We start from the raw sequence: 21,353 nt of genomic DNA on the forward strand, positions 1-21,353 counted from the left end.
TGTCATGAGAAAGGATGCAGCTCCACAAAAGCTCAAATGAGCAGTCTTCTTTCGTTGTTGCTGCTGCTGGTGCTGCTGTTCAGCAACTCCTGCAGCTCACCCACACGCACCTGCAGACCCCCCCCCCCTTGACCCTTCGTACTTTCTAAGCCTGCATTGGAGTTTCTTGATTACTTCTTCTTCATCTTTGCAATGGCCTCCTTCTCCGCCTTCTGCTGTTCACGCTGCTTCTGCTTGAAGGCCGCATCGTCTTCATCCGCATCAACCTTCTCCTTCTTGGGCTGCTTCAGCGGCTTCTGCTTTCCACCTTGGCGGGAGGACATTTTCGAACAGATGAGATGTGGGGTTTGTGTGTTGTTGTTTGTGGTGAAAACGTTAGTTTTCTAGCCGAAACCGAAAAATGCGAGTCAATGCACATGGGGATGAGAATAAGCATGGGGCGTCAGTACGTCAAGCAGTAATATGAGAGAGAAAAGGATTTAAAAGCAGGAGTTAACTCGAGGAAAGAAAGCTGGTCGAGAGTCACCATCGACCACAGCTCAGCATTTCATTTTGTGGGGGGGGATTGGACGCTCACCAAAAAGAGAAAAAAAAGGTCTTTCTTTTGGGCAGTCCTGCGGTGCGATGGAAAAGGCAGCATTTCAACAGACGTTACAGGAGCGCCATGATAGAGCCACCATTACGTGCTACGGCCTCACGCAACGACAACGCATCTCCAAGGACGGCGTTCCCTTTTTCGCCGTCTTCCAAGTGAACATGTGGATGTGTTTTTTGTCTGCGTTTTCCCAGACGAGTAAACCTCAAAATACAGTGATAGGAAAAAAAAGAATCGAGAAGAAAAAGAATTTTGGAACTTTCTACAGGAGATCAACGTGTGTTTTTTATAGCTGCTATATAACCAATTCACGCTGCCGCTCTCACAAGAAGTGGTAGCTCTTCGCAACTCAGCGTCCCTGGAGGTAAAACAAAAACAAAACAAAAGCAAAAGAAAACAGGGGGGAAAAATAAGATAACGAACGAACGTACATCTTATAAATAACTTGATGATGCGCTGTCTTCCCTGGGGGGCATCTCGGACACTCATCTTGCGCGTGCCAGAAGCTGCGTCTTTCCCTCTTTGTTTTTTTTTTTTAATTGATCAACATCTGTTGGCGAACAGCAACATTAAACATCACCAAGCAAGTTACAGCTGGAGGAATACGCGCACGTAAAGCTGTGGTGAGAGAAGAAAAGGAAAAGGGAAGAAGCTCATTCATGAACAAGGCAGAAGGTATAATAGTAGTAAAAAAAGAAAAAAGAAAACTCCAAAAGAATATACAGTTTAAACAGGGGTCTTTCTTGTCAGTCGACAGCACAGGTTGACCTGATTCTTTTCTTTCTTAAAAGCAAGATTGGCACATAGATTAATTTTTGACGTCGAAACTTGTATGTGCAAGTCAAGACTGCGTTTAACAGCCCCCCTTTCATTCCTTCTGGTCTTTTAAGCCGATTCCTTGGTCACCAGCGCCGGTGCGCCGTTCTTCTTCACGATCTCAATGGGGTATTTTTTGGTGGGGGAGTACACAGACGGGAACGGCGCGCTCAGGCTGGACGGGGGCCCCTGCACCGTGGCATCCACAATCGCCACCTTCGTCACCTCCATCGCGAAGACTGCGGTGCCGTGCTTGTAGGTCCGCTCCTCCGCCGTGGCAGAGCCGTTTGCGGGCACGCTGATCTCAGCGTGGTGCACGTTGTCCTCGACGTCCGCGTAGGTGACGGCAACCTTCACCTTCTTGTCGCTGTGGTTGCGAATCACCAGCGAGTAGACCGTGTGCGGGGGAAGCATTTTCCGTTGTGTTTGGTTGGGTTGTGGAGATAAAAAATGTGCGAGGTTTGCCGGCTAAAAAGGCGAATCAAAAAAAGAAGAATCGAAAAGTGCAATGATAAGTTAGCGAGTGAGAATAGTTTGCGCTGTGAAACGAGGAAGTCGTAGGCACCTGCGGTGAGAAGGGCAACGTGAAATTTAGAGAAGAACGAGAACAAGAAGGAGGACAAAAAGAAAGAGATTCCTTATCAAAGGGCAATAATAATAAACGAAAAAAAAAATACATCACCACTAAAAAAGTCAGTCCTCCAAGTCACCTGGATCTGCTAAATTATCCGTAAAAGGAGGTTTTGCAGCGGTGCTTCTACGTTTCGCTCCTCCCTTCACGCATCAAACGCCATGGCAGAAGCAATGAACTGCTATTAAACCTTTCAAGTCATTGCCGTTGTACACTCCAAAGAACACTTCGTCGACTTATCTTCTCCCGTTTTTTTTTTGGGGGGGGGGGGGTTTGGTTTGTTCCAGAAGCATGTGAGTGGATCATACAGTGCGGCACTCGAGCACTGCCAGGACACTACGCTAAGTGCGCAGTCGGAGTAGATGCCACTTCCCACCTCCAAAGCTCTCGATATACGACAGCGGAATGTGTGAGTGTGTGTGTGTTCTGTTAACAGCACAGGGGGCCAGTTGACCGGCACAATACAACGGAAAGCTATGTTTTAACGCATGTCTTTCGCTTCCCCTACCCGCTCTTCACAACAGCAACATCTACACACTCTTGCCCTGCACCTCGATCGCGCCGTTCTTCTCGACAATGTTGATCGGGTAGTCCTTGGTAGGGCTGTCGACGTGCGGAAAGGGAGCCATCAGCTTCGTCGTCACTCCCTCCACCTGCACCGACGTGATGACAGTTGTGAACTCCGTCGCGCCTTCTTTGAAGGTGCGCTGCTCCGCGGCAGCCTGCCCACCCGGGGGGATCACCAGGGTGTGCCGAATCAACTTGTTGACCATGCTGTTGGTGTACGTCAGGTGCACCGTCACCTCCTTGCCGGTGTGGTTGTGGATCACCGCAGAGTAGACGTCCTTGGGCGGCAGCATTGTTGACCGTTTCTTCTGGTAGGGGGTGGTTTGGCAAGCGAAACGGGAGAGAAAGAAAGCGAAAAGAAGGAACGCAAAAGAAAAATGCGAGTGCCTAGAAAGAAAAACAGCGAAAAGTAAAGGAAAGATAAAATGGGATTCAAAGCGGTGCGTTCTGTTTCATTGGGACGTGACACACAAACAGTCATTTAAAAAAAAACGGTTTGAGATCCAAAGAGGAGGGAGAGTCCGGCAAGATGCGAGAAAAGCGAAGTGTGAAGACGCCGCCACGCAGTGTGGAGTCGCATGGACGGCCGAGCCACCCCACGGGTAAGTTGAGAAAGAAAGCACATGGCATCAACGGAGCGGGAGAAGGTGAGAATGTGGCAGCACTCGGCAGCTGTCGCAGCTGACTACTCCACCGGTGGCTGTGTCCTCTCGTTCTCTCGCTCTCTCTCGCTCTTGTGAGCACCATCAGTGAGCCCTGTTTAGTGCAACTCAAATTGGTAGTGGTGCAGGCTTCTTTCCTTTAAAAGGGTTCGTTTCTTTGTGAAAGGCATCCTCGCCAACAACAGTAAAAAAAGACTACCATCTTTACCGTAAACGAAGGAGAGAGCTGCGTTCATTTCGCAGTGTTGAAAAAGGCTGGGAAGGACGTCCAACACCAGCGATGTCACCCAAATGCCGCAAAATAGCATTGCGGCGCAAGCAGGGAAGAGAAAACGCTTCTCGCTGCCAGCCCTACCGCTGCCGTGTTCTCCCCCTCTTTAAGCCCTACGCGCTTGCAAAAAGTACTGTTCCGCTAATCCCCAATTGCACGTCTTGAAGAAGTTGTTGACGTAGCGCTCTATCACCTCCTCGGTGTCGGGGGAACCGTAGTCGAAGCACATCGCGGATTCGCGAACGCTCAGCCCAAGCAGCGGGATCAAATCGCTGCCGATGGGGCACATGCCGTGATCGAAGGCCAGGATGTCGAACTTTTTGCCTGTCCACACCAAGTACACCCACCCACAGCACGGCTGCTGCGACAGTGCGGCCACTAGAAAGCGTCGCCGCACCTCCTCCACCGCGTCCAGCGTACCGTTCTCGCTGTACTGCAGCTGCAACTCCTCCTTCAATCGCGTCGGGACGGCGGTGCCCCACGGGCGCAGCGAGCGGTACCAAAAGCAGTAGTTGAAGTGCTCCGAGGCGGCCGCGTGAATCACCGCACGGGACGCATCGAAAGATGAGTTGCGAATGACCACGTTCAGATTGTGTCCCTCCAGCTCCGAGCCTAACGTGTGTGCGTTCAGTCGCTCCACCGTCGCCTTGTGGAAAACGTGGTACTGCACGTCGAACTGCTTCTTGGACATCAGCGGCGCAACACCTTGACCGACGTCGTAGTCGAGACGAGGGAGGTAGAAAAAGCCTTTTTGGGCCCGCTCCGCGTCTGCCGCCATCGCCGCCGCCTCGGTGGCACGAAAGGCGCGTGTGACGGCGTAGGCGCTGGCAGGGGTAGCGCTCACCTGCGTCGGCGCCCACTTGGGAACGTACTCCGCAAACCGAAACGTGAGAGAGGGACGCATTACTGGATTCTAGAAAGAGTGAGGTGGCGTGTTGTTGCTGTCGCTGTTCGTTGCTGCGTGAAGTCTCGATTAAAAATGGAAGAAATACCGACGACGTGAAGGGCTGAAAAGCGATACGAAAAGAAGGCGCTCGCGTCACCCGCGACGAGACGGTGCAGGCGTATAAGACAGAAAGCAGCAATGAAAAGTCGATGCCGGGGCCGTGGTTAGAAATCTCCAACCGAGCTGCCTTCTCGGAGCGCTTCTTCGCCGATGCAGAAAGTAGAGGTGGGGAATAACAAAGGGAGCAAAAAGTAAGAAAAAGAGATCATTGATCCACGGCATCCGGCAGCATGCCCTCCACCGCGTCTCAACGGAGGCTTGAGCGAGAGCGAAAGAGGCGCGAGTCTTGGAGTGCCGTGCAAACGGCAACCAGATCGCCAACCTAGTTTACGAAGAGAGAAAAGTCTTCCGAAACAACGCATCGCAGCCTTCGTCTGTTTGCGGACTTCGTGTTGTTATACCTGCATGTTTTTTTTCTCTTTTTCAAAGTGGACCTCGCATTTCATCGAAAATGCGTCGGTCGTTAAGAAGCGAGAGAGAGGGAGAGGGGGAGAATGAAGATAAATATACTCTGCAGCACAAGTAAAATATGCAATAGAACAGAAGGCAGAAGTGAGAACAAAACAAACGGGAGCCTCTCCTCCTTCCACTCGTTAGGAAGTTGCGGAAGAAGTCCTTCACTTAAAGTGCCTCCAGAGAAAAGAAACAGCTAAATAGAAAGGATTGTGGGCCGCGATGCAACAAGCACCAGCAGCCGTAAGTTTAGAAAGCGAAAGCGATAAACAAACTAAAAGTCATTACTGTACAAACGAAGAGGGAAATATATATATGAGAAGCTTCTGGTTGTACGAGTATCAAAAGGATAGGGCCTCGTCACACGCCTCTGGTTTTGCTGTCGCACCTCATACACATGACCCCCTCACTTTGAATGCAAAACGTTCCACGGACGATGGTGATGAAAGAGGCACCGTGCCCCGTACGAGCAGGTGCCCGTGTGCATGAACTGCCGGCACACCTTCATTTTCCTGCCGCGGTGTACGTAACTTTCCAGCTCCGCCAATGTCGTCGAGGGCGGCAACGGCGGAAGTTGCTGCTGCGCCGGTGGCTGCACCGGCAGGGGGCTTCGCGGTCGATCTTTGTGCATCGCAACGTTCTCGCAGGGACAGAGAGTGTCACGCGTCGCCGTCCCCTGCGCGTCATGAACGGGGCGACAGTCCAGCTGGGTGTTTTTGTCGGCCAACGCGTCCATTTCTGAAAGGGCCACCGCAACCACCTGCTCCATCGACGGCGCCGTCCCCTGCGATGGCTGGCGCGAGGTGACGGGCGTGGTATGCGTCGTGGTCATGTTGATCGTCATCGTCGGCCTTTCCATCTCCGCCGTGGCGGCAGACGGCCGTCCATCGCTGACATCGCGCCAGCTCCCACTGTTGCGCGTTGGGTGCATCGACGCTTCTCTGCCGCTGCGCTCCCCTGTTCGCTGCGAGGATGAGGCGGGGCGTGGTGGTTGGCCCGAGCGCGCTGGCAAAGGAACGCTCCTCACGTCTTCTGTGTGGGGAGCCGGTCTGTCGGTGGCCCTTCCATTACACGCACCTCCCTCCGTCGACGCGTCATGCAGATAGACGTCAGAAGCATCCCACCACGACTCTGCGGCGTTCGTTGGGCGCATCAGCCGATGCAGCCAAAAACACACCACCGTCGTGGAAACAAACGGGGCATTGCCGCGCACACAATTTGCAAAGGCGAAGGAGGGCTCCAACTGAAGAGCAGCCAGCACCTTGTCTGGCGGAACGCTGGTGAACACACTGAGCATGTCGATGCTGTCCGAAACGGTGAGGGAGCGAGCAACGGGGAAGCACACGTCCATAAATTCTGCAAATTCCAATAACGTCATCGGCGTATAAAACATCTCGTCTTCTGCGTGTGCCGTCACGTACTGTTGGTTTTCTGTGGTCGAGGCCCGTCTTCGTTGTTGCATCACCTCACCTGACCGCACCGAGCGCGTAAAACGAAAGCAAGAAAACGTCACGAAGGTGCGCAATTCTGCAGGTTCGTGTTTTTCTTGAAGCAGGCGGATTTTGAGGCTGTAACAATAACGGGATGTACAACAGCAATAATAATAATAATAATAATAATAATAAGTGGAAAGGAAAGGAAAGGAAAAGAGAGGAAACCGTGAGAAGAGAGAAGCGAGTCAGAAAAAACAAGCACGTGAGAGTAATACACACGGCAGATGAAAAAGATGTACCGCCTTATGTAGCCGCTGTCACAATCGTAATTCAATAATGCATGCCACTCCCTCGAAGCAGCCTTGTTGTTCCTGTTGGGCACGATGAGTTCATAGCATTCACGGTGTGCATCCCTCGTGCGATGCACTCCACTCCCTAATGCTACTACTACTATTATCTTTACCTCCAGTAGAGTAAGTGTTAGCAGGAGAAAAAAAAGCTAATAATAACAGTAGTTGAATAGCCACAACGGCAGCGTCCTCTTGCCAATGCCAGTAGGGAGCACGTTCGAGGGAAAGATGAGGGAAGAAAAGGCGCTGAGTCAACGAAAAAGATAAAGGCGTCACACCGAGTGGAAACTTCAAGACATCCCCATTGCCACACACACCATCGTCTTAGACGGCGCTGTTCTCCTCTCAGCAAGAAAAACAAACAAAAAACCAGCGCGTCTTTTCTACCCCTCTGGCAGCTGCAGGTAGGTGTACCGCCCCTGGCATGTTGCGTACATGTACAGCACAAACAAGCAATAGTAGCCCGGAATGCACAGCAGCAGTGCACCGATGATGACGCCAACACCGCGTGACTTTTCCTCGCATACGTTTGCCGTGCACCCGATCCCAATCAGCATCAGCACGGTCCCGATTCCGGACATGAAGAACCCGTACAGAAACTGCTTCCACGCGATCCAGTACAGGCGCTCCACTCGAAGCCGGGCTCGGGTCGGGTTGGCGGGGCACCACCACTCAAAGAAGCGGCGTCCTTCGTACTGGCGCGGTTGGCCGTCCGTCGTGCGGTAGAAAGCGTCCTCTTCCTCTTCCGACTCCACACTGCGCTTGGCGCGCTCCTTGCCGGTTTGGCACAACTGTGCACGAAACTCCTCGAGCGTTCGCGGCTGCGGTGTGCGGGTCCAACCGGAGTCGGCCGCATTCATCTCCCGCCACTCGGCGCTGAAGTTTGCGTCCGGGTTGACGCATACGGGTGAGGTGGGGAAACCTGCGCGGCGCCGCATTTCGCTTTGCAGCTTAACGAAAGCCGGAGAAGAGCAAGAAGCACTTTTTTTTTTGGAAGGCGGAGGGAGGAGCCAAACGAAAACGAGAGCTTCGAGCGAAGGCTCTAAAACAATAATTCGGGTACAGGCCAGGAAAGGCAGAAGGAAGCGAGACAGGTAAAGCTCGCACACAGATACTTCCGTGCGATGCGCAGCCTCTGCAATTAGTTTTGAAACGGCAACCCTCATGACAAAAGAAAAAAGAGCGCATGAAGATTATCGGAATGGATGCCATGGAAAACGAGACGGCGCTCATCGAGACACGCATACAGCAATTGCGCTGCGACATGGAGGTGGAGACCCGCAATGACCCAGTTCTTTGAACCACTCGGACAATGACACGGTTGGCTTGAAACGGAAGTCATCTCCCCCTTCACGCTAGCAGGCCGCTCCTTGAGCAAGACAACCTCGGCGGCTCATGCTGCCGCTGGGCATCCGCCCCTCAGTCGTGCGGAGAGAGGAAAACCGCATAGCTTCGTGCGTTTGCTGTCGGGCAAGGTCCTGAGCGCATCCGCTCATGGAAAACGGAAGAACGGGTGTGAGGACTTGCTTCGCAGGGGTACGTACGCATCGGCTGCGCTGACACACACACAAAAATTGGAAATCGGAAGTGGAAATGCAACGACTGGAGGAAGAGAGAGAGAGAAAAAAAAACGCCTCTTTGATATCAGAAGAACAAAAAGAAGATCAAAAAACAAACAGGCAGGCACCACAACACCCTCACACACACACATACCCACGCACGGGTCAGCACAACACTGGGGGAGAGGGACCATAACTCAATCCTGCGGTCAGAACAGCTGAGGGAAGTCGCGGCGCAACGCGTCCATGATGTCGTCGGTCGACGCGCGAGGGTCCTTCGCACGTCCCGCTGCGCGCACCATCGTCTGCGCAAACTTCAGATCCTTCGCGGCTGACAAGCACGCCGACACCGCCGCCACCATCTCCGGCTGCGAGGTGCGGTAGCCCTGGAACATGGTCGGGTAGTGGTGAGACATGAACTGATCAAACGTCAGGGACGGGTTTGCGCGGGCGGCGTTCTCGAACTCCGTCTTGATACGATTTTGCTCACGGCGCGAGTACAGCGCGCGAAGGAGGAAGAAGTACGCGGCGGAGCCGAGGGGCAGCTCCCACCACGGCAGCCCTTGCATCGTGTACATGGGCGAGTTTTGGTTCGCAAGGGGGGCCATCACCAAGAGGAACATGAAAGCTGTGAGGTAGAACATGAAGTTGAACATCTTCCGCGCGGCGTCCGGAGGGAACGGCGCCTGTCCAGGCATCGGCCCAGCCCCACCACCCATGCCCCACGCAGGACCGGGGCCGAAGCCGGACCCGAGGCCACCGCCCGCGCCACCCTGCTGCGGTTGTTGAGGGATGCCTTGCTGAATCTTCTCGGCGAACTTCTCGCGCAGGTTGCGTTCCCGCTCGAGCTCCTCCTTGTCCTCGTCGGCAGCGGAGCGCTGTTGAGGGTTGCTATTAGAGGTGCCGCTGTTGAGCGCTGCCTGGGACGTGTGAAAGAGGCGGCCCTGCTGGCTTGCACAAAGCACACTGCACAGCGCGGGCAAAGCGGCAGACGCGCCTGGTGCCGCCAACTGCCGCCGTCTAAGCATTTTGTGTATGTGTGAGTTTAAACGAAGAACAGAAACACCAATGAGAACGCTAAGGGCAGCAGGTCTGGAATGCTACTTCGCACTTGGCGCGCTAAGAAATGCGAAAGACAAACGACGAGCTTGTCGAGCGTCGGTACGTTGTATAAAGAAGCACGAAAAGAAACAGAAAAGCAGCCATGCAAAGACAAAAAAGCAAAGTCCGATCTGGGCAGGTCGGCTAGCCTTTCTGCGTCGATGCGTGCTGCTTCACGCAAGATGTGCGTTAGAGTAAAAAAAAAAATGGCGATGTGTGTTGAACCTGTACGTGATCGATAACGAGGAAGAAAAAAAAAAAAAGAGGACCAATTTGGTAAATCTGACCAAAAGAACACTTGAAGAGAAGAGAAAGATATAAAAGAAAAAATAACAGAAAGAGTCACCGCAGATTGCCACCAAAAACTCCAGATGGCGTTGCCTTTTTTCTTTTTCGCACCTTCAACACAAGAAAGCATCCGAGGCTCTATCGTCTTCTTTTTTCTCGTTGAACCCGAGAGAGTGTGCGAGCCGACTACAACAGAAGATCGTCTCAGCATCGTTTCACAGCAGCGCAGCTTCCAAGGAGAATACAAATTGCACTCGAAGTGACACACAGGTCTCGCAGTGCAAAGCGAAAAAGACTGTACGCAAAGGACGACCTCCATTACGTCAAGTTTTGCTCTCCTTCTTCGCCATTTCTCGCTTTCCTTCTTCGAACCACACGCACTCGAGAGAATTTATTCCTCCTGAACGCCCCTTTGTGTGTGTTTCCTTTGCAGGTTTGTTTTCCCGGACCTCTAAAAATGTCAACAGCGCCGCCCATCTCAACAACAACAGCAAGCAAAAAGGAAGCGCGAGACACAAAGGGGGACTTTTAAAGCGCCGCGCTTGCCCCTCTTCACATCCTTCAAGCAGTCGCTTCACGGAAACGCAAGGCACCCGCTCATAGCTCACGCACAGACACATCCGTTGTGGACGTGCGACAGCGTCCCTCGCTTGAGTCACTAATACAGTGCACTATAGCTAGTCATCTTTCGGATGTGCATACGCACCTTGACACGCTTGTTGTCGTACACTTCGCGGTCAATGGCGAGCTCCTCGGCACCGGGGAGGTACAGCCAGCACCAGTTGTGGCCTAAGTCCTGAATTCCTGTGCGCCTGTCTTTCTCTCTAAACTCAATCAGCCGTGGATCCACGCGCACCTTATACTGCTCCCACAGCTTCTGCGTCACGTCCTTTTTGCGCAACGGACAATTCAGCAGCCAGCCCTGGCCCCAGCTCTGGCGCCCAAAGAGCAGGTAGCCGGTGTTCACGCGCCAGTACACGTCCAACCACTGCCGCTTACGCGCGGCAAAGTCGAGGAACTCCGCGTTGCGCTCCACAAAGCGGTCGTACTGTTCCGAGTCAGGGTTGTAGCACCACACACCTTGGCGAAACTCCGCATTGGGGGTGACGGCGTTACCCTCGGTCAAGTACTTCTGCGCCACCTCACGTTTGACCAGACGCTCCTCTCCGGCGAAGCCGCCCTGAGGGCCGAGGATGGTGCGGGTGAAGATGACCGGGATGTACTCTAGCTGCAGCTCCGGCGCCATCTCCCGCAGCAAGCGAGACCAACGCAGCATTCTTCGCACCCTTTGCTTGCCTGCTATCAAGAGGAATAAGCACTGCCCTTAAGAGTGCGGCAAGTCGATCAACGACGCAGCCAAAACGTCGCTCTTTTCTCGGGTGTGCATGTTGAGAGAGAAAAAGGAGGTAGAAACATAAAGGAAGTGTTTTGTTGCAGAAGACGACGGAGTGAGATAAACCAGCAAACGTGGAAAATAGACGGAGGGATGTGAAGGAGCCAGGTCGTTTATTGGTGGACGGCACCCGGTGTCGTGAATCCGTTTTTAGAAAACAAATGGTTTTTGTGACTGTAGACGTCATCAACAAGAATATTCGACACTCTTCTACTTGATGCAATTGACGGTATAGCATCTCCAGACTGTTTGGGTGTGCGATGCGTGACTACGTGCGCTTCTGTGTGACCGTAACCCTCCATAGAAGGTTGTCTCCTTTTGTGCATCTTTGTGACTTAAGAATGCTGTGTAAATGGTGACTATCAGCTGTAAAGAAAAACGAAGTACGGTAAATCTGTGTGGATCCTCGCTCCTTCCATAACAACAACAGTCGGGAGAGAGTTTCTCCCGACGCCCTACGCATCATCGCGTGTCGTGTCCAAGACACCCTTTCTCCCTCTTTTTCTGCCTCAAGCAGCTCGTTGGGACGACCCGCCCCTCCCCTCCTTCCTCACTTGCGGGTCTTCTCTACCGGGGGGCGGTAGTCGCAGACGCTCGCCTCCGTGGTGATCATCAGCCCGGCGACGGAGGACGCGTCCACCACACAGGACCGCACCACGCGCAGCGGGTCGACAATACCCGCCTCAAACATGTCCACATAGGTGCCGTTCTGTGCGTCGTAGCCCATCGCGGTCTCCTGGTACTCGGCGACGTTCTCCACCGTCACGGCGCCCTCCTCGCCGGCGTTCTCGCTAATCTTCTTGAGCGGCAGGCGAATGGCGTTGCGCACGATTTGGACGCCGGTGCGTCGATCCTGTTCCATTTCCTCGTCGTTCGCGAGCAGCTCATCCAATTTCTTCGACGCGTGCAGCAGCGCCGCGCCGCCGCCGGCCACGATGCCCTCGCCGAGCGCGTTGCGAGCCGCATTCAACGCATCCACGACGCGGTCCTTCGACTCGCTCACCTCGATCGCGGAACGACCGCCGACACGGATGACGGCGTAGGTGTGGTTGAGCTTGGAGATGCGCTCCCGCATCGCCTCGCGGCTCTCCTCCGTCATGAGACGCTCCAGCCGACTCTGCAGCAGTCGCACCCGCGCCGAGGTGTCGCCGGTGCCGCTGATGACGGTGCTGTCCATTGTCTGCTCCATGTGCTTCGCCGAGCCGAGCAGGCACTGCACGTCGTCGACGTAGCCGATTGAGCTCACCTTCTCCACGCTGCACTGACACGAAGCGGCCACATCGTGCAGCTCCTCCTCCCGCAGCTCTGGTACACACACGACACCGCACTGCGCGACGCCACGCTCGTGGTTGAGAATGACGGTCTGCAGCACTGGCTCGGCAAACGCAGGGCCGACCAAGATGAGCGGGCGTTGCTGGGCTCTGGAGGCCTCCAGCAGGCGCACCACATCCCGCACCTCCTCCAACGGTTGCGCCGTCACGAACACGAGCGCGTTGTCCAGCCGGCTGCACAAGAGGGTGCTTTCCGTCATTAGCGCGCTCGACACGAAGCCGTGTTCGGTGCTCCAGCCATCGTAGCGCATCCACTCCGTCGTCGTCGAGTTGCCATCGAGAACAGAGATGAAGCCGTCCACGCCGACGGACTGCACGGCCTGGGCGATCAAGGTGCCCAGAGGCCGCTCGCCGTTCGCGCTAATCGTCGCCACGTTCTCCAACATCGGCAGGTCTCGCACCGGACGGGTCTGCTCCGCCAGGTCTTCGAGGATGATGGAGACGGCGGCGTCGATGCCGCGCTTCAGGTCCATCGGGTTGGCACCCGTCGCCACGCTTTTGTAGCCCTCGGCAAAGATGCTCCAAGCGAGGATGGTGGCTGTGGTGGTGCCGTCGCCCGCCACGTCGTTGGTCTTGCTCGCCACCTGCCGAATGAGCTTAGCGCCGACGTCCTCGAACTGGTCGTGGAACTCAATGGAGCGCGCCACCGTCACACCGTCCTTTGTGATCTTCGGCTCCCCGTTCGGTTGGCGAATGATGACGTTGCGGCCCTTTGGCCCCAACGTTACGCCGACAGCAGTGGCAATCCGCTCAATGCCGGAGAGCATCAGCTGGCGCGCATTGCCGCCAAACTCGATCGACTTGCCGCTTGAAAAACGGCGGGATACAGAGAACATGATGAGCTGAAGGCAAGTTCGTGGAGAGTCGAGAAGAACATTCACAGATGTGCATTGGAGGGGAGCTGAGTGACAAACAAGAGCATCAGGGAAGAAATGAAACGCTTAAACCGTTGAAATTTGGCGCGACACCGGCTGTGAGAACGGTAGAAAAAAGCGTTCACACTCACCTGGCTGGTCTCAACAAACGCGTGCGGAAGTAAACGTTTCATCATGCGCCGATGTGCACTCTGCCTTATTCGCCGTCACCGAAACACAACTACAGGGGCAGCTTTGACTGCTTGCCACTACGTAGCTGTGTCGTTCGCTTCGTGAAGGAAAGTAACAGTTTTATTCGCTTTCAGCTGTTTCACTGCGACGGGGGTAGACTGTCTAGAAGCGCACCGCATTGTGTCACGACTACCAGAGTGTCTGACTTGAGAGCAAGGAAAGAAAAGGCGAAATGACAAGAAAATGTACTAGTTGATACGTGCTGCCTCTCCTGATTAACATACGAAAGAGGTAGCAGCAATCTATCAAATCTATTGTTGCGTAGGTACGCTCATCTATACGTTGTTATTATTGGTTCGAATATATGAAAAATTGTTCTAAACCCAGCGCGCAAAGAAGAGGGGAGAAAATTAAGCCGCCCACCAAGCCTTCCACGTCCTTCTGGTGCAGAAAAGGGCGTTTCTTGAGCGGGGAGCTCCACCGAGCGAAAGCACAAAAAGCAGCGTGCCAGACTAACTGATGTTCTGCAGGACGGCACGCTGCCGGGCCAGATCCATTTGGAGGCGCGAAGCTGCGCTGCACACCAGCGGTTCTCCCCTTAATGCACCGGCCACCAGTGCATCGTCGTAGCCTTCGGCGCGCTCACCCAAGAAGCGTGTTTGAAGCCGCTCCTGAGAAGCGGCGGCGTCTTCCGCTCGTTTGCGGATCGTCTCAAAACGACCCAGCAGCTCCCGCTTTTCTAGCTCGAATTTCTCCCGCTCCTGCTGAAGTGCTTGACGCTCAGCAACGGCAGCGGAGTGGAGCCGATTGTGCTCTTCCTTCATGTGAAGCGCCGCCTCCCGATCGGATTCGATGGACTCCAACTTTCTCTTGTACTCCTCCTCGCGTGAGTGCAGCGCTTTCAGCAAATCTGTCTCGTCGCGGTTCTGCCGCTCGCGCACCATCGACGCCTCTGACCGCTCACGCGCGATGGCGACGCGCTCCGCCTGAAGCTCAGCCATGGCTTCCATCTTCTTGGCGAGAAACTCCTCGAACTGCTGCTCGAGCATCTTTCGCTCTTGCGCGACTTCGTTCAGCATGAGTCGGCGGTCCTTCTCGGCCTGCTGGCGGAGTGTATCGTAGTGCGCCTGTGCTTCGCGGAGTGTGCGGCGGTCCTCCTCGCTGTTCTTGCTGAAGGCCGCCAAGGCGAGCTCAAACTTGGCGTACAGCCCAGCCACTCGTGCCCGCTCCGACGCTAAGGTTTCTTGGGTAGTTTTGGAGTCGGCTGTCATGGCATCCAAGACGGCGCGCTGGTCCTCTAGCTGACGCTCTTTCTGCTGCAAAGTGGCGAGACGCTCCGTCATGAGCCTTTCGTTCATCGCCTTGGTGGCCTCCATTTGCTCCTGCATGCTCTCCACCAACGCTTCGATGCGGCTAGTGTTGCCGGTGTGCGCCTCGAGTGCCGCGAGTTGATGGGCGTACTGGTGCTGCAGCTGGTCCAGTGCCGCTTCGTGACGCTTCGCCATCATTGCCAGCTCGGCCTTCTGCAGCTCCTCCTTGCGGGCACTGTCGGCCTCCATCTGCCGCCGCACCTCCTCGATCTGAGCGCGATACTGCGCCTTCATCTCCCCTAGCTGTGCTTCAAGAATCACGTTGTCGTGTCTGCGTGTCTCAGCCTCCGCGTTGGATCGTCGCTCCTTCTCCATTTTGTCCATCTCGTCTCGAAGCTCCCGCTCGTTGCGCAACCGCGTCGCGCGGTCTTCGAGGTCTCGCTTTAGCCGGGCCTCGCGCTCCTCCTCGTCTTTGTTCAGCCGTTCTTCGAGAACAGCGCGGAACTTCTCATCGCGCTGCTCCGCCGTGACCCAATACTTCGCCTCGCGCTCTTCCCTTTCCTTGAGTTCCTTCTCCAGCTTCTCCGCTCGCGACATCTCTTCGCGGCGGTCTTTAAGCTCGCGCTCGCGCCGGTACCGCTCATCCTTGATGAGACGCTCCTTCTCTGCCGCGACGACAGATAGGTTCAGCTCGTGAAACACTTCGCGGACGTCCTGTGCAAGACGTTGGAAGAGGGAGTGTGCCGCCTCTTCCTCTTCGGCGCGGCGCAAACCGATGGCACGCTCGTGCTCGCGACGGCGTCGGCGTTGTAGCTCCGTTTTTGCAACACCCGCGCCTTCCGCCGCAGCCGCAACGCCGTCGTCCAACACTTCCTCCTCTTCGCCCTCCGCGGTCACTGGATCTACTCGTTTCGCAGGTTTCGGCGCGGCTGCCTCCCTTGCTACGGCTGCTGCCGCCACCCTCTCTGAAACTTTCTCTTCGACCAGTGCGCTGAGTCTCTGCTTCATCTCCTCCTCCCGCTGCTGCTGCGATAACAATTGCCGCTTCAACTCCTCTTCGCGACGACGCATTTCGTTTGCGCGCTGAGCCTGATCCGCTTCCCACTTTGCAATCCTGCTAGCAACTTCTTCCTTTTCCAGTCGTAGCTGCTCTTCCACGGTTGCATACAGCCGCTTCTCCTCCGCCACGACATCGGCCATGAGCGCTTTTGAGCTTGTAGGCGCCGGTGGGAGAGCTCGCGCCGGCAGGGGAGACTCTACCGGAGGAATGGAGTCTGCGCTATCCACTGAATCCTCAAAATCATCAGCGTAGCCCTCCTCAGTGGTGTTGGGATCCAGAGCCTCTTTCCTGGTACCGGAGCTCTCCTTCACCGATGACGAGATGTACACCGGCTCATCGTCGCCGGAAGATGGGACAGGGTCTTTCTTCTTCTTTGCTTCTTTTGCGCTGCGGTCTTTTGTCCTTTTCTTGGGTTTACTGGTAGAGCGTGGGGGCGGCTGCATCTCCTTCACTGTCTCGACAGGACCGATATAGTCGTCATCGTCCTCCACAACGCTGTACGAAAAGCCTTTCCTCGTCGTCGGACTCAGACTCGGCGCATTTTGCAACGATGACATCACGCTGACTTTGCGGTGTTGCACGCTCTAAAGCGTTGACTTTCTTTGAGAAAACAAAAATAGCTTCCGAGTACAACTTCGAAGAAAAAAAAAAGAAACAAGAAAATAATAAGTGTGGCTTTGATATGTGTCGCGTAGGAGAATCACAACTGAGTGACACGCCCACAAACGAAAAACGTTCGTTTGGCCACTACCTGTGGCAATACTATTTGAACAGACTGATTTGAAACACGGCTGAAGAGTATCTTTGTTGTTATTGCTATTGTTGTTGGTTTGACAGGAGTTGCAAGAGAGAAAGGGAGAAAATACATTTGAGTCCGCAGTAGCGTAAATAATTCGTTTGACAGATCCATCTTGACTACCATAACATACGAAAGAGAAGTTGTAATTTTCAATAAACGATAATTTAACTTCTGTATGCTCGCCCTTAAATGCAAAGAAGAAGTGCCACAGATGTGTTTCTCTGTGTAGGTTTCAACCTTCGAAAGCGCTGATCAACAAGTTGAGCGGAAAAAAAAAAGAAGGAGCAACCCGATTATTCTTCTTACACTACCGATTTTTTAAAGATGCTTTTCGTAAGCAGTGGGCAACGTACGGTACACAAAGTAAAGCCGATAAAACGAAGAGGAAAGGAAAACATTTACACTATGCCGACAACGTCAAAAAACGGAAGAGATCCAACCTTGCATAATTTGAGCAAAACTTTTGTCGACCTCAAGCCCATAAAAGCGTCGTAAACCTTGCACCTCTTCCGGCGTCGCTTGCTTCAGCTTCTCAATCAAATCGAAGTCGAATCTGGCGATCCATCGCAGAGCTACGCGTAGAAACTCATTCACGTCCCCAGAAGGATACTCATGCAAGAGAGGAATGACATCGCCCATCGTCTCCGCTGACAAAATGGACGAACGTAAATGATAGCACATGGAAGCCGCCACAAAAAATGCAGCGTTTCGAATCTGGTCGCCAAAAGAGAGAAGAAAATCCCACACCCGCAGGGCATCCGCGATATTGAATTCTTGGGTGAAGAGAAGCATGATCCAACGCAGCGCATAGTGCTCCGCGCTAATACCGAGAGACTCCATAAAGTGGAACAGCTGTGGATCGAAAAACCGTAGTACGTTGTCAAACAGTCGCATTGTGCTGGTCAACCCACATGTAGCGTCAAAGTCAAAGGAACGACTGAAATCGTCGCCGAGGTGCGACAGTAGAGTCTGAAAACAGAAAAATGCGTCTGCTTCGACAGACGATGTCACATTACACGAGTTTCCCTTCGCGAACGCATAAAGCAGATGTGCCACATATTCATTCATCCCTTGCACATAGCCCAGTGCCTTATTCACATTGGCGCTAGTAATCAGTATTCTACGAAGCGCTTCCTGAGCTGGGGTAAACCCCAGAGCATCGCCCTCTCTTTCTCGTCGCGCGGCAGACAGTTCATCGCTTTCACCAAGAAAGAAGTTGAGAGAAGGCATTGTGCGTGGCACATCGACGTCCACGGCACGGGTTATCTCGTCTTTTAAGCTCGCCGATGACTCCAAATCGAGCCCACATGCGCTCAGCACGTCGGTGTACTCCTGCAAGCGAGCTGCCTCGATTCTCGCCCATTGCCGAGTAGAAGGAGGATAAAAGCCCATTATTATTTTCCAGCAGTCCGGACGGGCATTTTCGTGCAGGCCACGTCGGCAGCAACGGGTCAACGCCTGAAAGTCAACGACATCCACATTTAATACTTCGTCGATTGTGACGTTCATCTGTACGAAATAAAAAAGGGAAAAGAGTCAATGATGCAAGACAGTGAATTAGATTGTAGTACGCCGTCAATATGGGCAACGGAGTACACAAATCTTGACGAGGTAAAGCAGGTTAGAAAAAGAAAAATGAGGGAAAAAGCACCGGTCAATACACATCCAAGCAGTCAATTTGAATAGGTGTGCGATGTTTTTCTTGCTGTTGGTGCTCTTTATCGTGCGACGATCACCACCTGTCGCCTCGCATAGGGCGCAGAAGTTCTACGGGAGAGGAAAAGGCCTACAATAATAGAGATACAGTCTTTCTAAAGGGAAAACATAATGCAGATTTAAAAATATGTGTATTAATTGTTATGTGATGGAGGAAAGGTCCATACAGCAGAGGATATATTCTGGTTTCGTAGTTGGTTTCCTAAAGGCAGTTAATGAAGGAGAGATGGAATGCAAAACCATATGGTGAGAAATAGGTAGTCATACATTTCGGGAAGACAAAAGAAATAATGCTACGGGTCAGCATTTCAAACGGAAAACTAATGCGTTCACTTCATTTTGCCACGCAGCTAGAACACGAGTGAGGACGGCAAAGCTCCCGCACAAAAGCATAAACTCAGAGGCTCACGTGCAGGCGGAACAGTATGTCGCAGGAAAAATGTGAACGCAGTTTTCTACATCACTTCGATAAAAGCTGTTCCCAGTCAATCGCAGTCATGTTACACATATGTTCGCTCTCTTTTCATATCAGTAAATTGTTGTGGAGACCAGTAAGAAGTCGGTTAAGAAAACGTACGTTTGCAGAGAAAAGAGTAAGAATATTCTGTTGAACGATCGTGCACAAATCCAGTGCTGCAGCTTTCAACTTGTACTTCTACCGGAGAAAAAAAAAGCCACGCTTCTAGACTGGAGAAGCGCACAGATTTCCTAATACTCCCACTAAAGTGCAGTGAGAGAGTACTAAATAATTATACTAAGTCATAGTCGAAGGCTGATGCGGGAATACTCAACGGAATACTTTCAAGCTACCGCAACCTAATCTTACGGGAGCGGGTTGACTGCGTCTAAGAAGGAGATGACGGTGCGCGAGAAACTGGTCTGGGTATCGATTATGGGATACACCAGCGCCATACGCCCATCGGGGAGCGCAACGTAGGCGCGACGGTCAATTCTGTCGAACGTCTTGACATCCTCGTCGGCGAGGTTAGAGCGGTAATACGACTGCTTCGATATGATGGCGCACACTGCCGCCAAGAAGATAAAAGTCGGGGCATGGAACGAAAAGGCGTGCAGACGGCTCGTGTACGTCTGGGGAAGCAGCAGGCTCCAGAGCGGGCGCTTAACGGTGGCGGGCATCTTCAACAACAACAAAAAAAAGAAACTGATTTCCAGTTCAATTTGTTCCAGAAGTTTTGATGTGTTCAACATCGATTTAAAAGAGTCGATTAGATAGGAGAATGGGATCGAGGAGAACGATGGGAAGAAAACCACTGTAATTCACGACACTGCACTGCTCCATGCAGAAGTGGAAGAAAAACTGAAATGCCGTCAGTAACAACACAGTGTTCCTTTCCTGTGATCCCATAGAAGCCGTTGTAAGACAAAAAGCTGCAAATTCTGAAGACTGGATCAAGCGGCAGTAATGTCACTGTTCCACCACCATTAATACCCACACACAACGGATCATTGTTGAAACATCACAAGATAACCTCAAAGCGCGGCAGATTCCGCGACTTTTTTTTCTTTTTTTTTGGTCGTGCACACATCCAATGTTTGCAACACGCAGAGTTGCTTCTTTTCCAGTTCGCATACAGGTATATATATATATATTTTTAAAACTCGAGAATTCTTGCGTTTGTCGGTAAAAAGGAAATCTACTTACATCAGTGAATGCGTTGTTAAAACCTTTCGTCAAGTAGGGAAAAAAAAGATTTGTAAAACATCAGGTGCACCAAAAGCACACATTACATCCTATGCGCGGGCGAAAAAGAGTTTTGTGGTGTCACGATCATTTTCGGTATGCGTGACGCTGTTCGACGCACGGAGCCGCCAGCCCTCTTCTTCCAAAGCCTGGATAATGGCCATGAAAATAGAAGACTTGTGAAGTTCATCACAAAAGTGTTGCTGGAGCTCCATGCGCCAGTGGTCGGGGCTGGAGAAAAACACAAATTTGGCGGGGTCTTTGCTGGGGTTCACCGCGGTAGACGTCGCAAGAGGAATCTGCGCCTCCATTGCACGGACTGTGTCTTCACGAATCGTCGAGCCCAGCACCGTAATGGTAGGAGGGTTGAACGTGCACGAGACGCAAAGATTCGGCATTTGTGTTGTGAGGTTTGTTTAACGGAGGCAATTGTTTGATATGTAAGTGTAGACTCGCCGTAGTGAAGCTTAAAGACACCCCAAGTATGAGGAGGAAAGCGGGAGGAAAAAAAAAAGAGAGTGAATAAATACAGTCATGAAAAGAAATCAAAGACGCGCGATAAACGATTTGACCACATGCATAAATATTAGGTTTTTGGTTGCTGTTGCTAAGCCTGATGTGAAGTGATTGTGGCGTGTCGCGTGAGCTCCCCTCCGGGGCCAATTCGGTTTCCGCTATGCTCTCCCTGGTAATCACGTTCATATTCCCTTTCCTTATCTCTCCCTTCGCGTGGCTCACCGGTTTACACAGCAGCTGACCACATCGGTTCTCCTTGGCTTTCCCTCTTTCTTCTGCCACCCATCTGCCATGCAGGGAAACTTGCTGTTTTGGATTTTTTGAATGGATCGAGGGCTGAAAATTGTTGCCCAGGAGAGGCCGCACAGAGTTTTGGGAAGAGTCCTTGTTGTATACTTGTCGTTCCGTTCGTCGTGCTGTAATACCTCTTCATCATTTAGCTATCGGTGGTCATTTTCCCCCTCTTTTTCTTAACCGGTATGCTCGCCTTAATTCCATCATGAAAGATGGCGACATCCTAAAACTCTGTTTCATTATTCCTTATTTGTTCTAAAATGACAGCGCTGCTTCTGGACGAATGCAATCGTGGTGTTTGCGACCTCCTCTTTTCTTACTGTTTTCTACTGAATACTTGAGTCCTTAATTCTGTGCCTGCAAACCCGCTCGCCTCTGCATTCGCCCCTGATGATGGTGGGCCTTGCCGCTGGAAAGGAACAATGCGGTTGCGGCGGGCGCGTTTGGGGTCTTT

At 52.8% G+C, this 21,353-nt stretch overlaps 13 protein-coding genes across 19 annotated transcripts; all 13 read right to left on the reverse strand.

Moving 5' to 3' along the window:
• Positions 1–170: 170 nt before the first annotated feature.
• Positions 171–384, reverse strand: ABB37_03004 (hypothetical protein; the record flags this gene model as incomplete). Its single annotated transcript, XM_015800189.1, has 1 exon — positions 171–384. The coding sequence occupies exon 1, from the start codon at positions 321–323 to the stop codon at positions 171–173; it is 153 nt and encodes a 50-aa protein (XP_015661791.1). The 5' UTR covers positions 324–384.
• Positions 385–1,480: 1,096 nt separating this feature from the next.
• ABB37_03005 (hypothetical protein) lies at positions 1,481–1,977 on the reverse strand (the record flags this gene model as incomplete). Of its 2 annotated transcripts, none has more annotated exons than XM_015800191.1 (1): positions 1,481–1,977. In XM_015800191.1, exon 1 carries the CDS (start codon positions 1,823–1,825, stop codon positions 1,481–1,483), a length of 345 nt encoding a protein of 114 aa, XP_015661793.1. In that variant the 5' UTR covers positions 1,826–1,977. The 2 variants fall into 2 exon arrangements, with proteins under 2 accessions (XP_015661793.1, XP_015661792.1); XM_015800190.1 differs by having other exon boundaries at positions 1,481–1,880.
• A 595-nt stretch (positions 1,978–2,572) lies between these two features.
• ABB37_03006 (hypothetical protein) lies at positions 2,573–3,057 on the reverse strand (the record flags this gene model as incomplete). 2 transcript variants are annotated; one of them, XM_015800193.1, is made up of 1 exon in its annotated part: positions 2,573–3,057. In XM_015800193.1, the coding sequence occupies exon 1, from the start codon at positions 2,900–2,902 to the stop codon at positions 2,573–2,575; it is 330 nt and encodes a 109-aa protein (XP_015661795.1). In that variant the 5' UTR covers positions 2,903–3,057. The 2 variants fall into 2 exon arrangements, with proteins under 2 accessions (XP_015661795.1, XP_015661794.1); XM_015800192.1 differs by having other exon boundaries at positions 2,573–2,997.
• Positions 3,058–3,648: 591 nt separating this feature from the next.
• Positions 3,649–4,691, reverse strand: ABB37_03007 (putative mitochondrial superoxide dismutase; the record flags this gene model as incomplete). Of its 3 annotated transcripts, none has more annotated exons than XM_015800196.1 (1): positions 3,649–4,691. In XM_015800196.1, the coding sequence occupies exon 1, from the start codon at positions 4,444–4,446 to the stop codon at positions 3,649–3,651; it is 798 nt and encodes a 265-aa protein (XP_015661798.1). In that variant the 5' UTR covers positions 4,447–4,691. The 3 variants fall into 3 exon arrangements, with proteins under 3 accessions (XP_015661798.1, XP_015661797.1, XP_015661796.1); XM_015800195.1 differs by having other exon boundaries at positions 3,649–4,688; XM_015800194.1 differs by having other exon boundaries at positions 3,649–4,679.
• Positions 4,692–5,407: 716 nt separating this feature from the next.
• Positions 5,408–6,570, reverse strand: ABB37_03008 (hypothetical protein; the record flags this gene model as incomplete). The annotated part of the gene is made up of 1 exon (XM_015800197.1): positions 5,408–6,570. Exon 1 carries the CDS (start codon positions 6,461–6,463, stop codon positions 5,408–5,410), a length of 1,056 nt encoding a protein of 351 aa, XP_015661799.1. The 5' UTR covers positions 6,464–6,570.
• Positions 6,571–7,167: 597 nt separating this feature from the next.
• Positions 7,168–7,946, reverse strand: ABB37_03009 (hypothetical protein; the record flags this gene model as incomplete). 2 transcript variants are annotated; one of them, XM_015800199.1, is made up of 1 exon in its annotated part: positions 7,168–7,946. In XM_015800199.1, exon 1 carries the CDS (start codon positions 7,720–7,722, stop codon positions 7,168–7,170), a length of 555 nt encoding a protein of 184 aa, XP_015661801.1. In that variant the 5' UTR covers positions 7,723–7,946. The 2 variants fall into 2 exon arrangements, with proteins under 2 accessions (XP_015661801.1, XP_015661800.1); XM_015800198.1 differs by having other exon boundaries at positions 7,168–7,920.
• Positions 7,947–8,552: 606 nt separating this feature from the next.
• Positions 8,553–9,371, reverse strand: ABB37_03010 (putative mitochondrial hypothetical protein; the record flags this gene model as incomplete). The annotated part of the gene is made up of 1 exon (XM_015800200.1): positions 8,553–9,371. The coding sequence occupies one exon, from the start codon at positions 9,369–9,371 to the stop codon at positions 8,553–8,555; it is 819 nt and encodes a 272-aa protein (XP_015661802.1).
• A 1,019-nt stretch (positions 9,372–10,390) lies between these two features.
• Positions 10,391–11,102, reverse strand: ABB37_03011 (putative mitochondrial hypothetical protein; the record flags this gene model as incomplete). Its single annotated transcript, XM_015800201.1, has 1 exon — positions 10,391–11,102. The coding sequence occupies exon 1, from the start codon at positions 11,006–11,008 to the stop codon at positions 10,391–10,393; it is 618 nt and encodes a 205-aa protein (XP_015661803.1). The 5' UTR covers positions 11,009–11,102.
• A 573-nt stretch (positions 11,103–11,675) lies between these two features.
• Positions 11,676–13,299, reverse strand: ABB37_03012 (putative mitochondrial chaperonin HSP60/CNP60; the record flags this gene model as incomplete). The annotated part of the gene is made up of 1 exon (XM_015800202.1): positions 11,676–13,299. The coding sequence occupies exon 1, from the start codon at positions 13,290–13,292 to the stop codon at positions 11,676–11,678; it is 1,617 nt and encodes a 538-aa protein (XP_015661804.1). The 5' UTR covers positions 13,293–13,299.
• Positions 13,300–14,014: 715 nt separating this feature from the next.
• ABB37_03013 (hypothetical protein) lies at positions 14,015–16,689 on the reverse strand (the record flags this gene model as incomplete). Its single annotated transcript, XM_015800203.1, has 1 exon — positions 14,015–16,689. The coding sequence occupies exon 1, from the start codon at positions 16,427–16,429 to the stop codon at positions 14,015–14,017; it is 2,415 nt and encodes an 804-aa protein (XP_015661805.1). The 5' UTR covers positions 16,430–16,689.
• Positions 16,690–17,088: 399 nt separating this feature from the next.
• ABB37_03014 (Gtpase activator-like protein) lies at positions 17,089–18,590 on the reverse strand (the record flags this gene model as incomplete). Its single annotated transcript, XM_015800204.1, has 1 exon — positions 17,089–18,590. Exon 1 carries the CDS (start codon positions 18,178–18,180, stop codon positions 17,089–17,091), a length of 1,092 nt encoding a protein of 363 aa, XP_015661806.1. The 5' UTR covers positions 18,181–18,590.
• A 619-nt stretch (positions 18,591–19,209) lies between these two features.
• On the reverse strand, positions 19,210–19,550 carry ABB37_03015 (putative mitochondrial hypothetical protein; the record flags this gene model as incomplete). The annotated part of the gene is made up of 1 exon (XM_015800205.1): positions 19,210–19,550. Exon 1 carries the CDS (start codon positions 19,522–19,524, stop codon positions 19,210–19,212), a length of 315 nt encoding a protein of 104 aa, XP_015661807.1. The 5' UTR covers positions 19,525–19,550.
• A 589-nt stretch (positions 19,551–20,139) lies between these two features.
• ABB37_03016 (hypothetical protein) lies at positions 20,140–20,556 on the reverse strand (the record flags this gene model as incomplete). 2 transcript variants are annotated; one of them, XM_015800207.1, is made up of 1 exon in its annotated part: positions 20,140–20,556. In XM_015800207.1, the coding sequence occupies exon 1, from the start codon at positions 20,485–20,487 to the stop codon at positions 20,140–20,142; it is 348 nt and encodes a 115-aa protein (XP_015661809.1). In that variant the 5' UTR covers positions 20,488–20,556. The 2 variants fall into 2 exon arrangements, with proteins under 2 accessions (XP_015661809.1, XP_015661808.1); XM_015800206.1 differs by having other exon boundaries at positions 20,140–20,541.
• Between the last annotated feature and the right edge of the window lie 797 nt (positions 20,557–21,353).

Source organism: Leptomonas pyrrhocoris (genome assembly GCF_001293395.1).
Source record: "Leptomonas pyrrhocoris isolate H10 chromosome Unknown, whole genome shotgun sequence".
In the NCBI taxonomy this organism is placed as follows: domain Eukaryota; phylum Euglenozoa; class Kinetoplastea; order Trypanosomatida; family Trypanosomatidae; genus Leptomonas; species Leptomonas pyrrhocoris.